We start from the raw sequence: 16,654 nt of genomic DNA on the forward strand, positions 1-16,654 counted from the left end.
AAAAAGAAATTTTTCTTATTATTTAATTGTGAATTGATGATGGGGTAGAGGGTGTCACATTGTCTATTTGCTATGAAGATAAAATTTAAGGATCAATTTAGATAATATTAAAGTTTTTAGTGTTGTTTATTTGAAAAAGAGGTCAAGTTTAGGGGGAGTTAAATGTTTTTTCTCCAATTATTATTAATCATGTATCTAAATATAGTGTGGGTTGCAAATGTGAATATAAGTATCTAACTAAACAATAGCCAGTAGATATGTGGGTAGAAATTGAAATTACTACCCATGCCAACTTAGAACATGGTATAAGTATTACTTTTAAACATATATATATATAGGGATAGATACTATAAGACCGTACCTATTGTCATCTTTATTAATAGTGGTGAGTGCAAGACTTGGAAAACAAATGGATGATGATTGAGGACAAGGCAAGGAAAGCTTTAAGAAATGTGTTGTGCACCGAGGGTTACCACACACATACACATGTCTCCACATTGTTGAGATATTGTCCGCTTTGGGCCCAGTCCTCACGATTTTGCTTTTGGACATCACTCAAAAGGTCTCTTAATCAATATAGAGATAATTGTATATATATAAACTCATTTCCATGCTTTTGTTTGAACGATATTGGACTTTACTTGCATCCCAACATTCCTCTCCTTAGACCACGATTTACCCCTTACAGCGAAAATATTGATCTACGAGTATTTATTCGATGGTGGTCCATAGAGCTCACTCACGTTCACACTCTAAGTACATCGCCGCTCCATCATGACCTCATGACAGTGGAACACGCTTCCTAACCCTCCATGTTACCATGAAGACTCTCTTTCACATGAACCCACCATTAGGAAGACTTTTGACACAAGGAATCCCAAACTTGGATCCATCTGCCAGCCATCATACTTGTCGAGTCGGTCACTTGATCAAACTATTGGTTCTAATACCACTTGTTGTGTATACCGAGGGTTACCACACATATACACATGTCTCTCCGTTTTGGACCCAGCTTTCATAGTTTTACTTTTAGACATCACACAAAAGGCCTTTAAACCAATGAAGATAATTATGTGTATATAAACTCATGTCTATCATCTTGTTTGAACGATGTGAGATTTTGCTTACATCTCAACAAAATGAGGAGCACAAATAAGGGAAAAAGGAAACTAAAAATGATACAAAATCGAAAATGACGTAATTGGTAGATGTCGTTCGAGGTCGTAGATGATGACAAAATCGGAAGAAAAAAAAAAAGTTTGCTGGAGATGCTTGAAGTATTGTTTAGGGTTTGGAGTATTTTTCAAGATACTTGGAGTATATTTTGGCATTGAAAGAGAAGTTTTGCTGTAGATCGAGTTTGTGGAAAAAAGAAATAGTGCACACGAGAGTCAAATGAGGTTTTGAGGATGTGTTTTTTAAAGACCTTTTTACTTTGGCCATAGATTGAGGCAACATAAAATGTTTTTTTTTTGTTTTTGTTTTTTTTTTTTATATAGGGTTAAACATATAATCGATGTGAAAGAGAACATTCTACTCCAGATTATTTTCAACTGATGCAGGAAAGTTGTTTAAAATTTTAATTATGCTGTCGCAATTTTTATTAAATTGATTATTTAATAATTAATGTAAAATATAATTTTGTATTAGTGTATATTTGGTCCCTATAGAAAAAAAAATGGTTTATGGGTGTTGTATAAAAGTCCTTGAAAATATAATTAATATTTCTTTTCTCATTAATGTAATATATATATATATATATATATATATATATATATATATATATATATATATATATCCACTTACTTCAAGAGTACATTTTAATAAGTAGATTTATCTTACTCAATAATTCATATTTTACATTAAACTTTAATGATGTAACCATTAAATTAAAAGTCATTAATGTATAAATTAAGTCTACAATTTTTTTTTAAAGTTGGATACTATTAGGTATTTTGATTCTTTAATTCAAATTAACTTATAAAATATTTTTATTAATATTCGTTAATTTGAATTAATGAAATAGAGTATCAAATAATTTTCAAAATTTTTAAAATTTTATAGACTTAATTTATACATTAAAAACTTTAAATTGAATGATTAGATTGTTAAAATTTAATATAAAATATAAGTTGTTGAGTGGAGTAATTTTTCAAGACTTAATTTTGGAGTAAGTAGTTCCTTAATTTGTTATATATATATATATATATATATATATATATATATATATATATATATATATATATATATATATATATATATATATATATATATATATATATATATATATATATATATAATCTCTATTTCTTCTAATGATTAGTAGAAAAATAAAAAAAAATATAGTTGTGTAGAAATATAACATAACTTAATTGAATCAAACTTGTACGTTTATTCCCACGAATTAGGTACCTTAAAGACAAAACACTGTAACTTGTTTAAGAAAAGAAATAAGTTATAATAAACAGGTTAAAAATTAATATTGACAGTAACAGAATATTACATTTACGATAAATGTATAAAAGCTAAGTTGTAATTTGTAATTGAACATTTTGATCATATATATATAAAAAATAAAAATAAAAAGATAACGAAGAAAGTAAAAGAAGATGAAAAACACTGCGACTCGAGAACAAAATTGACAGATTTTAATTGAAAAATAAAAGAAATTTAAAGAAGAAAAAATGGGACTTCATAATCACATCGATGAAAAAGAAACTATAGATAGTCTAATACTATTAAGTCAGTCTCTCTGGTCCTAATAAATGTTTATATAATACATATTTTCATTTTAGAAATTAAGAAAAATAATTAGCAACAGTTACATGAAGATTAAGACATTAAGTAGAACCATGATTGTATAGGATCATGAGATCAGACCGGTCATCAAATTCTCACCACTATTAATGCATCCAAAGAAAACGGGAAAGGGAACAGAATTTGTCAGCACTCAGCACGTAAAGTTTTTCTCAGGAATACAGTTAAATCTGCACTAAGCAAAAATGGGATAGGAAATAGATTGATTGAAAACAATGGATAGTGATACTTCATTACATGGCTTACGTACCATGAAATTAAGTAGATAAGGACAGCTACCTAGCTAGGAGTACAATGGTGATAGGCGACATGAATAAATATATTACATAATTAAATTCCTTTAGCAAGGAAGGAACGCATACTATTGCACTTTCTATTTCCCTACGCTTCTATCACTTTCAATTGAATCATTAATTAGACCTTCCATGGTAGTGGACCCGTTTAACAACTCTTCAATACTCTCACATCTTTCTGTTCTAAGTATTGCATCCACAACCACCATAATGTCGTCATCTTGCAAGCTTGACACCCAGTCTTCTGTTATTATCTTTTGATTATGATTACTAGTTTCTATGACATTATCATCACCACCCTTACATGATGAGAGTGAGCTTTTGGAGTTGGTGAATTGTGTCACATTTGTAGGGATAGGTAACTTTGGAAAGGTCAACGTAGATATTGGTGATGGAAGGCAAGGATCTGTGGCAAGCATGAGGGCATACATGCTATGCATTGTGTTTGTGGTGTTATGTTTGGTTGATAGGGAATCTGGTGAACTTTGAGGTTGAGTGGGAAATTTGCTTAATATTAGCTGTGGAGAATGGAAGAAGCTAGATCCAACATGCAATGTAGATTCTCTGGCTTCAGCTTCAAGTCTAACACTCTCCCATTGTGTAATGTGATTCATATTGATAGCTTCCTTAGATTGTTCACCACCACAGTTTTCGAAGGTGTTGGCTTTTGGTTTGTGAGTAATGGGATCTAAGCCCATTCTAATAAGCCTTTTCTTGATGTTGGTGTTCCAATAATTCTTGATCTCATTGTCTGTTCTTTTGGGCAAGTGAGATGCTATGGTTGACCATCTACATATGCAAAATATATAATTAATTAAAAGTTACTTTCTCATATAACTTAATCGGATAATTATATATATATATATATATATATATATATATATATATATGAAAGTTATAATAATACCGGTGTAACTTTTACTAAATATTATATTATTTAATAACTTTATATTAAATTTAAATTTTGTAAATTTAACCGTTAGATTAAAAGTTCATATCATTTCATATGGTTATATCAAATTTTGTTAAAATTGAACAATAACTTGAAAATAATCAAAGTGTTCATATTTTAGTATATTTTGAAATGTATATATTACGTCAATTTTTGTTCTACAAGAATAAAATATCAAATCATCTTGGATTAATATAAAATTTTGTATATTTAAATATTATTGGTAGATAACAAATTTAGAAGGATATAAATCATTTGAAATTTGATATATATGATTATATAAATATAACATCATCAAATACAAATATTTGAATCGATTAAGTTTTTTATAAAATACTCTTAAATATATCATTTCATTAATTTGATAATCTAGTGTCAATAGATCCTAATCTCTCTCTATATAAAATAGTTAAATATTAAATTTTTAATAATAAATTTAAATAAATATTAAATCATAAAGTGTGAAATACATCATGTTATTTATCTAACTTATGAATATCATTCTTTTAAATCATAAAATCATCAATAATATAAAATAAGTATAATTTTTTAATTCATCTTTTTAATATAATCACATATTTGATATATAATATACTTTATTGTAAACAAAATTTTAGGAGTCCATAGGGAGGGAGGGGGAGGCCCCAATTTACCCCATTGATCCGTCTATGATGGTTGATAAATAGTTTTTTATCCTCTTATTTTTTTTATAATACTATTTATCTTATCACATTTCTCTATAATTTCTTTGCATATTTTTAAGTGGGGAAAAATGTAGAGAATATGAGTGGGAAAATAATTATCCATTTCTGAAAAGCGTACGTAAAAGTGACTCTTGAAAAAAAAAAAAACATGAAATAATATGCATTCATATTATTAACCATATATAGAAAATTTCAAAGCAGAAACCTCACTTGTTTCCAAGAAGAGCATGGAGTCGAATAATGGTACAATCTTCTTCAAATGTGAAGTTTCCTCGTTTTATATCAGGTTTGAGGTAGTTAATCCACCTCAATCTGCAACTCTTCCCACATCTTAGAAGACCTATATATAAATGTTTGTAGCATATATAAATAAAATTAGGAATTAAATTAAGTTTGGTTCCTCGATGGTTCAAGAACATGTAGACTCACAAGAGATTAAAACTAAGGTATGGAGACGTTGTATTACCCGCTTTGGCAGGAACTGAACGCCAGTTTCCGTGACCATGTTTTTCAACATAAGACATAAGCTTCTTGTCTTCTTCAGGTGTCCATGGTCCTTTCTTCAACCCTACCTTCTCACAGCATGCCATCCTTCCCATTTTTAAAAGAAAAACTAATAAGAAAACAGCAATCAGACCTTGTGCTTGTTCTTGTGCAGCACCTAGCAGTCCAACAGTTAAACCTATATATAAAACTTATAAATGGGAAGGGTACGGTGGTAGTAGGGCATTGATACCTGAATATTAATCATAAAGGGTAGGGTGGTAGTAGGGCATTGATACCTTAATATTAATCATAAATATTTTCCTTATGAAATATAAGAACGGTACGGTGGTATAGTACACTAGTAGGTCATTTTAGTTTGATACCAATAATTATAAATATTTTTTCTATGAAAACCTTGCTTTATACATTTATTTATTTATCTGTCACCCGCTCTTTCATCAAGACCACCATCATACGTTTTCCTAAGCACAGGTGATATTTCTGTCACCAAAACAATTATTATTTCCAAATAAATGAATGAAATGAAAAATTAAGAGATATATTTTATGAGGTGGTGAATGACTATCATGTAAGTGAAGAAGTATGACATTTATGAAAATAATATTGAATCTCTATTATGGTTTTTTAGATGAAAATAGTCTTGAATCTCTACTATAAAATGAGAGATATTGTGATAGGAAAGAATAGACACCACTCACCCCCCAATAGAGAGAGAGAGAATGAGAGAGGTCACCGCACCCTATATGAGATATAGTTTTTATTTTTTTTTTGTAATGGAAAAAAAAAAAAGAAGACAAGTAACAGAAACTATACCATAAATCTAATATATATTCCCACTGCACATAAGTAAAATTTGGAGGATTCCTTCATCTAACATTATTTAGATTATTTTTATAGCCTCATCCTGTCAAAATATGGTCAACTTAATTTATGTCACGAGGAATAACAATAAAGGAAGCATGTCAATCACAACATTCATATCTTTAAATCTTGCAAATCACATCACTATGTTTTGTAAAGGAGATGGAGTTTTGTAATGGAGAGAATTTTTCAACATGTAATGAGAGGTTTCTCAAGATTGTCCACAAAACTTAGAGCACCTATGATGTATGTTGCTTAATTATGTATCTCATTTTACTTTATTAGGTCTTACGTTGTCAAATCATATCTAAGCAACTGGCTACATTTTAACTCAAATGGTAAAATTTTACGCAATCCTTATTGATCTTTTTCCTGGATATGATTTACTAGTTTTCCCCCTCTTTTACTCAATTTAATTTAATGATGTATAAATGATTTTTTATTCATAAGTTATGTACCTTTTATAAGATACACTTTGTGTCATGTAATTAGTCAACTCCAATCAAAAAATATAAGACACAGGTTACTTAAACACAATATACCGTAAGATATTAATATTGTTGATGCTCTTAAAATATAATTTGAGATAATGAATATTTATTAAGATCATGTTTCATTGACGTAGTTAGACACGAAGTGCACTTACATGTCTCACTATAAAAAAATATTACATATAGTGATATATACAAAATGTCATTATAGAAATAATATACATAAGTATAAATCTATTTAATATATATTCACACATGATTTTAATATAAATTTTAAATAAAATTTAATAATATATATTATATATTAGTATTATAGCCTATATTTACACTTTTAACAATTATGAGAATATATTTACTAAAACATGTCAACATATATTGTAGATAAAAGTATTTTTTAATTTATAAATTATATATCACTACAAGATAATATATATATTTTTTTAATTTTAATGTCATTGTTATTTATATTTGTGTTAGTTATCTTAGTGTGTCCATACACTACAACAAAATTTATTTTTACCGACAATTATTTACCGGCAATAAATTAATTGCCTTTGTTTTATTATTTAATAAAAGTATTAATGACTAATATATAATGGTTACTAAAAAGATATTTATATTACACCAAAATTTTCTATTAGCGACAATTATTTATTAAGGAAAACTTTAGTCCCACATCGACTAGAAATAAGATAATTAAAGAGTATATAAATGAATAATAACTCTCACCTTACAAGTTTGTTATGTAGGATTGAGTTAGACCTATAACTTATTATTCTAAATTAGTATGAGATAACTGATCACTATTATCAAACTCAATAATCCTTAAATTTAAGAGGGTCGACTATATATATATATATATATATAATTAGAAGACAACCTTCATCTTAAAGTCTCACATCAACTAAAAATAAGGTAATTAAAAAGAATATATATAAGTAGAAAGACAACTCTCATCTTACAAGTCCCACATCAACTAGAGATAAAGATTGTACTCATCTTACAAGTCCCACATCGACTAGAAAGTAAAAAATGTCACAAAAAAATATACATTTTTTTCGACCATTAAGAGTTTTTACCAGCATTTTAAATAATTGCCGCTAAATGTTTTAGCGACACTGCATACAATGGCTAATGTGAAAATGCCGGTAAAAGATTTTGTAACAATTTTTATTGCCACTAAAAGTCATATTAAATGCCACTAAAAGTCTATTTTGTTGTAGTATACTCTTTTATTTTCATTATGCATGAAGGATATTTCTTTTTTCAACAATCGTTTCACACCCGTTATTGATTTGATATGAAGGCCATAAACAATCACACAATAAATTGGAATTTATAACTCAGGTGCTTGATGTGGTATACTTTGGGAAGTTTAGAAACAAACAAATTGAATCATATATAACAATCAATTTATATATTAACAACGAGAGATTTGCTAATATTAGAGCTAAAACATTTTTTCAAAAAAGAGCTAAAACAAAAGTTTTATTCACACTGCAAATCAAAAAACAAGGGTTTAAAAAAATGAGTTTTTCTTTCTTTCTTTTTATAGTAATTCACTCATGTTCTCCCAAAACTCTGTTGAAGGTAAAGAAAAACCTATGCGATAAAGTGCATCAGAGATTGTACATAGACTATGATATGACTATCAGTATATAAATAGGTTATACCCTGATTTATAAGTTTGAGAAAATCTAACTTATATTTTTAAATAATATCAAAATCCATTTTAATAATTATATTTTGCGGATTTTTTTTATTCTTAAACAAATACGAAATAGAAATTGACATGGGATTAAAGTCTTGCTAGACGGGTAAACATTTATTTAACTTCAATTATAAGAAAAAATGTTATTCATTGATAACACTAATTAACTGTTGCTTGTATACTGATATGTAAAGTTGTAAACATACAGAAGTATACTCAAAGCATGCTTGCACGTGGCAGACTACTTTGAATCTGCATTTATTTTAGATATGGATGGCTGGATACTCTAAGATTTCAGTAGATTCCATTAATGAAAGAGAGTTACTAGATTTAATCCACAAGAGACAAGACCATTAATTAACCTTATTTTATGGAGGACATGAGTTTTTTTTTTTTTTTTAATATAGAAATTACAATGACATCAAAATTCAAATATAAAACATGGGGTATTTGTATTTGTTTCTGACTCTAAATTTTGACTTTTGAACTTTTTAAAATATTAAAAAGACAATAATTTTATTTACAGTAAAATATACTTGTGGTCTATAAAAAAATATAAAAAATGAAAAGAAAAAAAAAAGAAGAGATTTTCAATTCTCTTTTTGTCACACGTCTTTCCGAATTTATGACTACTGCAGTATTAATCAATCAGTTTTCTATGAGTCTCAGTAATTGGCATCGATGGTGTCCCCGCATTGCAAGTCGGCAAACATTTATACATGTGTAAGACAAGTGTGGTCCATGAAAATTGAAAAATAACTCAAACATAAAGACAGTACAATGGTTTGTTTCAAAATTTTATTATCTTACATGATGTAAATTATTCGTAGATGGGAAACAGGTAGAGCTATTCCTTCTAGTTCTCTGTATACATTTGGTCCAAGTTTGTTTATTTGATGACAAAAATGTTATCCAACAACTCTCTAAGAGAAAAAGTGAAAAAATTTGTCAACCAGCATTAGTTAAACAGTAACTACTCTTCTTTGCTATTCATTATTGTTTACCGTAGTGAAAGTGAAACATGCTTTTTCATGGGGATTAGGAGCCAAGGTCGGGGCATTTTTAGAAAAGTAGGGTATTTTTTTTTATAAATTTTTTTTTTATTAAAACTGATCAAAATTAGTAAATTGCATTTGTGAAACATGATTTCAAAAGTAAAAGTCGTGTTTCAGAACCGCAAATTGAATATTATAAGAGAATAAAATAAATTAGTGGAAATAAAATACATAGAAGACTTGTTTTAAAATATGATTTTTTTTAATTTTACATAAAAAATTATTTTAACATAGAAAATAACCATAGGCATAAGTTGTGTTGCAAAATACGACATTTATAATATTCAATTGAAATAATTACTTTTTAATCTTTTTATTCGTTAAATGTGACATATTTCTATTCCTAAAGCGTTTATTATGAAATTATTAAAAAAAATTATGTTTCTTTTAGAAAAATGATATAAAACAAACTTTTTTCTTTATATTGTAAAAGGGTTTATATGTCTTAAATAAAAATCTCATAAAATAAAAAGACAAAAAAATAGGATATAAGTTCACAAACCAACTTTTACAAACCAACTTTTACAAACTGTAAAATAACAAACATAATAAAAACTAAGCTAAGTCCAAGTAATAAAGAAAATAACATAACACTGTTTAACTTTGATATGACATTATCATAACAAGACCCATAAATCAAAAAGAACCATCAAGCTTTTTCTCCCACATGATCACTCTCATATACTTAATAAACTCTTACATGATATTCAACTCAAACAAGAAAAGCAACAAAGCAAACACAAGAGGAGTGCGAATATATCTCAAACATATATATATAGCACATATAAGACATATGGATAACATACTAACACATTTGACAACCACAACTTATATTAATACAAGTCATCTAATCCTAAATATTTATAACACTTCATTCAACACAATTAAACTCAAAATCATCCACAAATCACTATTTAATGACTCATACAACTCATACTTTTAACCCTATATACATGTGGTACCACTACTAGAAAAATTAATATTTATGACGAATTTTGTGACGGAAAAAATAGCATCGCTAATAGTGACGTATTTTGTGAGGAATTTTAAGTTTTGTGACGGACAAGAATTTATTGACTTTTGTGACGGATTTTGTGACGGAATATATTCCGTCTCTAAAAATCCGTCACAAATTTCGTCACTGAATCAAAAACAAAATATTTGTGACGGATTTTGTGACGGAAAAATTTTCGTCTCTAAAAATCCGTCACAAATTTCATCACTAAATAAAAAAAAATGTTTGTAACGGATTTTGTGACGGAATGAACTTCGTCTCTAAAAAATCCGTCACAAATTTCGTCACTAAAATGAAAAAATTTAGTGACGGATTGTTCCCTCTCAAAATTCCGTCACAAATAGGTTAAAATATTTTGTGAAAAAATTTGTGACAAATTATTCCCTCTCAAAATATTAAATTTTATTTATGAAACTTTTATATTTAAGAATTATGCATAATTAAAGAAAATATGTTAAATTTTTTTTTAAAAAATAATAAAATTAAAAATATTTTATTTCATTAAAGGATTGAAAAAATTATGAAATTCATTTAATTAAATAAAAAATTGTCAATTTTGAACATAAGAAACTAAGACATTCATTAAAAATATTTTAAAAAAACTTGTGAAATTAAAAAAAAAAAAGAATATTAATTTAATTTTGACTTAATTACATTTTTGATCCCTCAAGTATTGTAATTGTGCAATTTTGATCCCTAAGATTTTAATTGGATAATTTTAGTCCCTAAAGAATTGTAATTGTGCAATTTTAGTTGTTTAATTTTTAATTGAACAATTTTAGTCCCTCAAAAATCATAATTGTGCAATTTGAATCTCTCCCATTAAAAATTTAATAATTTTAAAATTTTAATATATATATATATAATAATAATAATAATTTAAAATATACAATTATTTGCTTATTTAAGTTAACATATACTATAATTTTTATTAATGTAACAAATGATATATATATATTTATTGTTACTAAATAAATAAAATTTATATATTATTAATAATTTAATATTGCTAATAAATTAATATCAATAATATTTTTAGTATATTTATAGATAAATTGATAATTTGATAAATATAACTTAGTATATATTTTTAGCCTGTGAAAAGTCCTGTTACAATTTGTGGTGATATTCATGGGCAATTCCATGATCTTGCAGAGCTTTTTCGCATTGGAGGAAGGGTATTTTTTATGGTAGTTGGTTTTATATTCAACATGTATTTTTTAAATTTTTGATGGCTTGACTACCTATGTTTTAAATGTACGTGTTAAGTAGTACTTGGAAAATTAGGTAGTTCCATGCACCTTTGATGTTCTATTGTGAAATTAGGTTTATCTTATTTCACATAAACCCCTTTTCAGTTAAAATTTCATTATAGTGTAATCCTTTCAAATTCCAATTGCTAGATGCTGAATTTTAATTTGGAATTTGATAGCATCAATGCATTTAAAATTTCTTTTCAAGTTTCTCTTCCTGTGTAAAAAATACTCGACTGGCATTTACACATTTTTTTTGTTTAGTGAAAACTGCGTGGAAAATTTGAGAAAAGGGGGGGGGGGGGGCAGACTGAAAGCAGGCACTAATTCATCTTTTCCATTGTTTGATACATTTTGACAGATGAAATAAAAAATCAATATGGGTCCTGTTTTATTTTTGGTTCTCAGAATTGAGAAGAAAAGGGAGAGAAAGAAGTTCCTCTAGTTTTCTTTGATTCTGGATACTTATATCATACACATCGATGTTTCTTTCTTTTCATTTTTTACACATCCAAATAAAAGGGAAGAAAACTTTAATCTTTCTTTACTCTTGTATTTTCCTGTACCAAACAAGCTAAAAAAAATCCATTTTCTTCTCTTTTCTATCCTTTCTTTTTCTTTTCTTTCACATTATTTTCTAAACCAAACATACCATTAAATTTATGTGAATATTCTTAAGGATTGATGGTTGTACTTGGATTTATATCGGTGATGATTATTTACCTGTATGATTAACCAAACAGTCTGATCTGATTTTTAATTTCGGATGTAGTTATCCTGGAATATTTTTTATTTATTTATGATGCGTTTTTATTTATAGGATTTTTTCTTGATTGAACCATTATTTTCTTCTACTTACTGATTTCTAGTTATCATTTTTTGTTGGTAGTGTCCAGATACAAATTACTTGTTTATGGGAGATTACGTGGACCGTGGCTATTATTCTGTTGAAACTGTTACGGTAAATATAAACTATTATACTGATTTTTTTTGGGTGTTCAACTTCAATCTGAAATACTTTATTTTGTGAACGATAAAGGAAGAATATTTGGTTTAGGTTCAGAGGCTGGAAAGTATAAATCTTATTCTTCTACATTCTTAGAGGGTATCTCAACTCCTGAGTATCAACAAATGAAAAATCTTGTTTCAAATTTGTCCGAAGAAAACAAATCATTAAAAGAACAATTGCAAAGCCATGCAGATTTGATTCGTGCTTCACAGGAAGAGTCTCGGTTGGTTCGTGAGCAGCTGAAGCAATTTATGGAGATGTTTTCTCAATCTTCTCGTCCTCCCCAACCACCTCCTATACATGATGCTGACACAGTACAATCTGATGATAATGAGTTAGATGATGATCATGATATAGATGTTTAGGGATGCATTATCTTTTACTATTATGTTTACTATGCTTTAAACTTATAATTTATTATGTTTATGTTTTACTATATACTTATCATACATTAGGGATCAACTAAAGTTATAAACTTTGTTATATTTGGTGTTATTTTTATCTATGGTATGCTTGACTTTCTTATATTTGTGTTTAGTTACATGTTTTTATAGAATTGAGAAATTTTTCTTAATTATTTATTTTGTTAATTTTTTAAACAATTACACAATAAATTCAACTTTTTTGATTAATTAATAAATTATTTGTTAATCACAATTATAGGAGAAAAATATATTCTTTACAAATTTACGAAAAAATAATTTGCAATTTGTGACGGATTTTATTTATCACCGATGGATTTCATTCAGTGCAACAGTTTGTGACAGATTTCACAATTATTCATCACAAATTTAGTCATCAAAGACGCCCAGTTTGTGAGGGATTCAACCTAGTTAGTGATGGATTTTATCCGTCACAAATTGTGACGGATTCACATATCTCTCAATCCCTCTCAAATAGCGAGAGATTCCTTCATCACAATTTGTGACGGACTGACATACCTCTCAATCCCTCTCAAATAGCGAGGGATTTAATCTCTCTCAAATAGCGAGGGATTTAATCCCTCTCAAATAGCGAGGGATTCTTTCATCACAATTTGTGAGGGATTTTGTGTCATCATAATTTGTGACGGACTCACATACCTCTCAATCCCTCTCAAATAGCGAGGGATTTAATCCCTCACAAATTGCGAGGGATTTAATCCCTCACAAATTGCGACGGATTTTTATTAATTTCTAAACATTTATTGATACAAATTAGTGACGGAAATTATATTGTTTGTGATGCCTTAATTCCGTCACTAATTGTGACGGAGAAAATAATCCGTCACTAAATATTTTGTGACGCCAAATTTTGTGACGGAATCATTTCCGTCACAAATTCCATCACTAACTTATTTGTGACGGATTTTATGAAGATTAGTGATGGATTTTTTCCCTCTCTAATTTTAATTTTTCTAGTAGTGTACCAATCTCCAACATCGCCATTATGCAATCCAATACAAGACAACCTAGGAGCACATGGACCAGATCACCATAAATTGAGTGACCCTTTCAATCCATTCTCGACCAAGAGAGATCTATTAGGATCTAGTTGAAGCATTACATTTGGTCATGGTTACCTCCCATATATGTTAGATGTTCCCTACCATAATGCCCCCATGATCAAGGAAAAAGATCATAGAGACCTTTCTTTGTAGATTCACACCACCTCTTGTAATATCCCAAAATTTTACTAATTAGAATGTAGAAAATAATAGTTTTTTTTTTTAAATAGAAATGAACTCCTTAATGAGTCTAAGTACAAGGGAATTAATTAATATGAACCTAGACTAAAATAAATAGATTTTCATTCCTTAATTAAGCTAATATATAGATTATTTGAACTATAGTGTACATTAACAAAAAGTCTTAGAAGTTATGTAGAAATTGTTTAAGACCTAACACTTAGTAGAGACCTAAATTAAAGTACATAAGTAGGACTAGAAATGAGTCAAGTTAAGTCGAGCTTGGTTAAATTCAACTAAACTCGATAACATTTGACTCAGCTTGTAATTTGACTTGAGTTTGATAATAACTTTTTATTTAGTTTGAATTCAACCTGATTCAAGCCCGCTAGCAACTCAGATCAACTCATTAGCTCATTAATGAGTTCGAATCACATGAACCAAGACTCATTATATATTTTTTAAGATAAAACATAACTTATTGTTTTATTTTTGTAAGATTACAAGGTATGCCTCTAAAGAAACATAAATTACAATAAAGTCCGTATAAATAATTAAAACTACTCCACATTGCATAAAATAATAAAAAAACTCAATCCATAATCATGAAATTCTAAAATGCTTGACTTTTATTATTATTATTATTATTATTAACTTATAACTAAGTTTTGAAAGTTCTTTCAAAATTTAATATTTAACACTATGAGTTTTATAATTTTTTAGTTAATTAAATGATTTTATGTTTTGTTGTTGTAAAACTCTAAGGATTAAATAATTCTTATGAGTTAGTTATTTATGAGTTGTTTTGAGATGAGATCATAGTTGACAAAGTTTAGGGAAAGGCATATAAGATTTTCTTAAGACTTAAACTTCATAAGTTCATTTTCTTAAGAGAGTTAAAAAGAAGCTAGAGAGAGAGAGACTCCGAAGGTGAGGAGAACCATTCATTCTTCTGACTCCACTGTAGTGATCAAACCTTTTTTTGTAGTTGAGTAGTGTTGAGAGATTGAAGGATTCATAGCTTGGGAGCTGATAAATTTGAAGTCGAGTTGTCATACGTCGAGCTTCTGAGAACTTTCCATTCTTCCTTCCTTTCTCCCATCTCTCTAAGTGATTCGAGGTAAGGAAAGTTTGTTGATTGATGATGTTGAATGATAATTGTTGATTCTTGCATGATTTGAACCATTTGGTAGTTATTTTGGTTGGAATCAAGAATGGATAACCTTTTCTGTAAGTTTTGCTATTTAAAGGTTTTGTTGTTGAAAAATTGATGATCTTGAATTGTTGGTGATTGCATGTTGTATTTTATGTTGGAAATGAGTTGTATATGATATATATATATATATATATATATATATATATATATATATATATATATATATATATATATATATATATATATATGTCATGTGTGTGTGTGTGTTTGAGCAAATTCATGATTCTACAAAGTGCAAAAATCATTTTCGGTCGCTAAAAACTTGAAATACCTACGAATTATTTTGGTCGCTAAAAAATTAAAATAGCTACGAATTATTTCGGTCGCTAAAAACTTGAAATAGTTACGAACTGTTTTGGTCGCTATTTCGGTCGCTAAAATCTTAAAATAGCTACGAACTATTTTGGTCGCTATTTCGGTCACTAAAAACTTGAAATAGTTACAAATCATTTCGGTCGCTAATGCTAACCAGTATTTTTAAATTCTTTTTAAATTATAAATTTATACTTGTTAATGAATATGAAATTAACAATATATTTATTACACAATTTATAATAATAAACTAGAACATACTAAAAGACATAATTTCATCCATGTAAATTTATATTATTATAGTGAAAACTAAATAAAATATAACTGTCAATATGGTATGCTAAAAACACGATAATAACATAAAACGTTTAAACTTCAACAAAGTAATAGTGAAATACAACAAAATATCCTGAAACAAGTAAAATAAAGAAGCTTAATTAAGGGTCTGCTGCTAGCTCATCAAGAGCATCATCAATGTTGGCCTTAAAGGGTCATCTGGGGTAGTACTCGGTGGAGGAGGGGTTGGCCTTAAAGAGTCAATGTTGAGATGGCATAGTATATACTACATCTGCTCATCATGTTGTCGTATATGTTCTTCCAATGTTTTTTTCCTTTGCTTCCTTTGCAGCAAGCTCAGCATTTAATTTAGTTATCCTATTTTGCATTTCTTCAAACATCCCTGCAGTGACTGGTGATGGCTGTGATATAGAAGATTGTGGAAGTGTTGAGCGAATGAAATCATCGGTCAATCCAGCAAGCCCATACAAGTTCTCCTTCGTATTCTTTTTAACT

At 28.1% G+C, this 16,654-nt stretch overlaps 1 protein-coding gene and 1 long non-coding RNA gene across 2 annotated transcripts; one reads left to right on the plus strand and one right to left on the minus strand.

Moving 5' to 3' along the window:
* Window positions 1-2,999: 2,999 nt before the first annotated feature.
* Window positions 3,000-5,457, minus strand: LOC109802159 (transcription factor MYB106-like). The gene is made up of 3 exons (XM_083066655.1): window positions 5,233-5,457; window positions 4,977-5,106; window positions 3,000-3,899 (listed from the first exon to the last, which is right to left on the minus strand). The coding sequence occupies exons 1-3, from the start codon at window positions 5,363-5,365 to the stop codon at window positions 3,191-3,193; spliced, it is 972 nt and encodes a 323-aa protein (XP_082922781.1). The 5' UTR covers window positions 5,366-5,457; the 3' UTR covers window positions 3,000-3,190.
* A 6,047-nt stretch (window positions 5,458-11,504) lies between these two features.
* On the plus strand, window positions 11,505-13,190 carry LOC145953256 (uncharacterized). The gene is made up of 3 exons (XR_014430805.1): window positions 11,505-11,596; window positions 12,549-12,620; window positions 12,881-13,190. It is a non-coding gene; the product is annotated as an uncharacterized LOC145953256 (long non-coding RNA).
* Window positions 13,191-16,654: the final 3,464 nt, after the last annotated feature.

This window comes from Cajanus cajan, chromosome 11 (genome assembly GCF_000230855.2).
Source record: "Cajanus cajan strain Asha chromosome 11, NIPB_CcT2T_4, whole genome shotgun sequence".
Taxonomy (NCBI): Eukaryota; Viridiplantae; Streptophyta; class Magnoliopsida; order Fabales; family Fabaceae; genus Cajanus; species Cajanus cajan.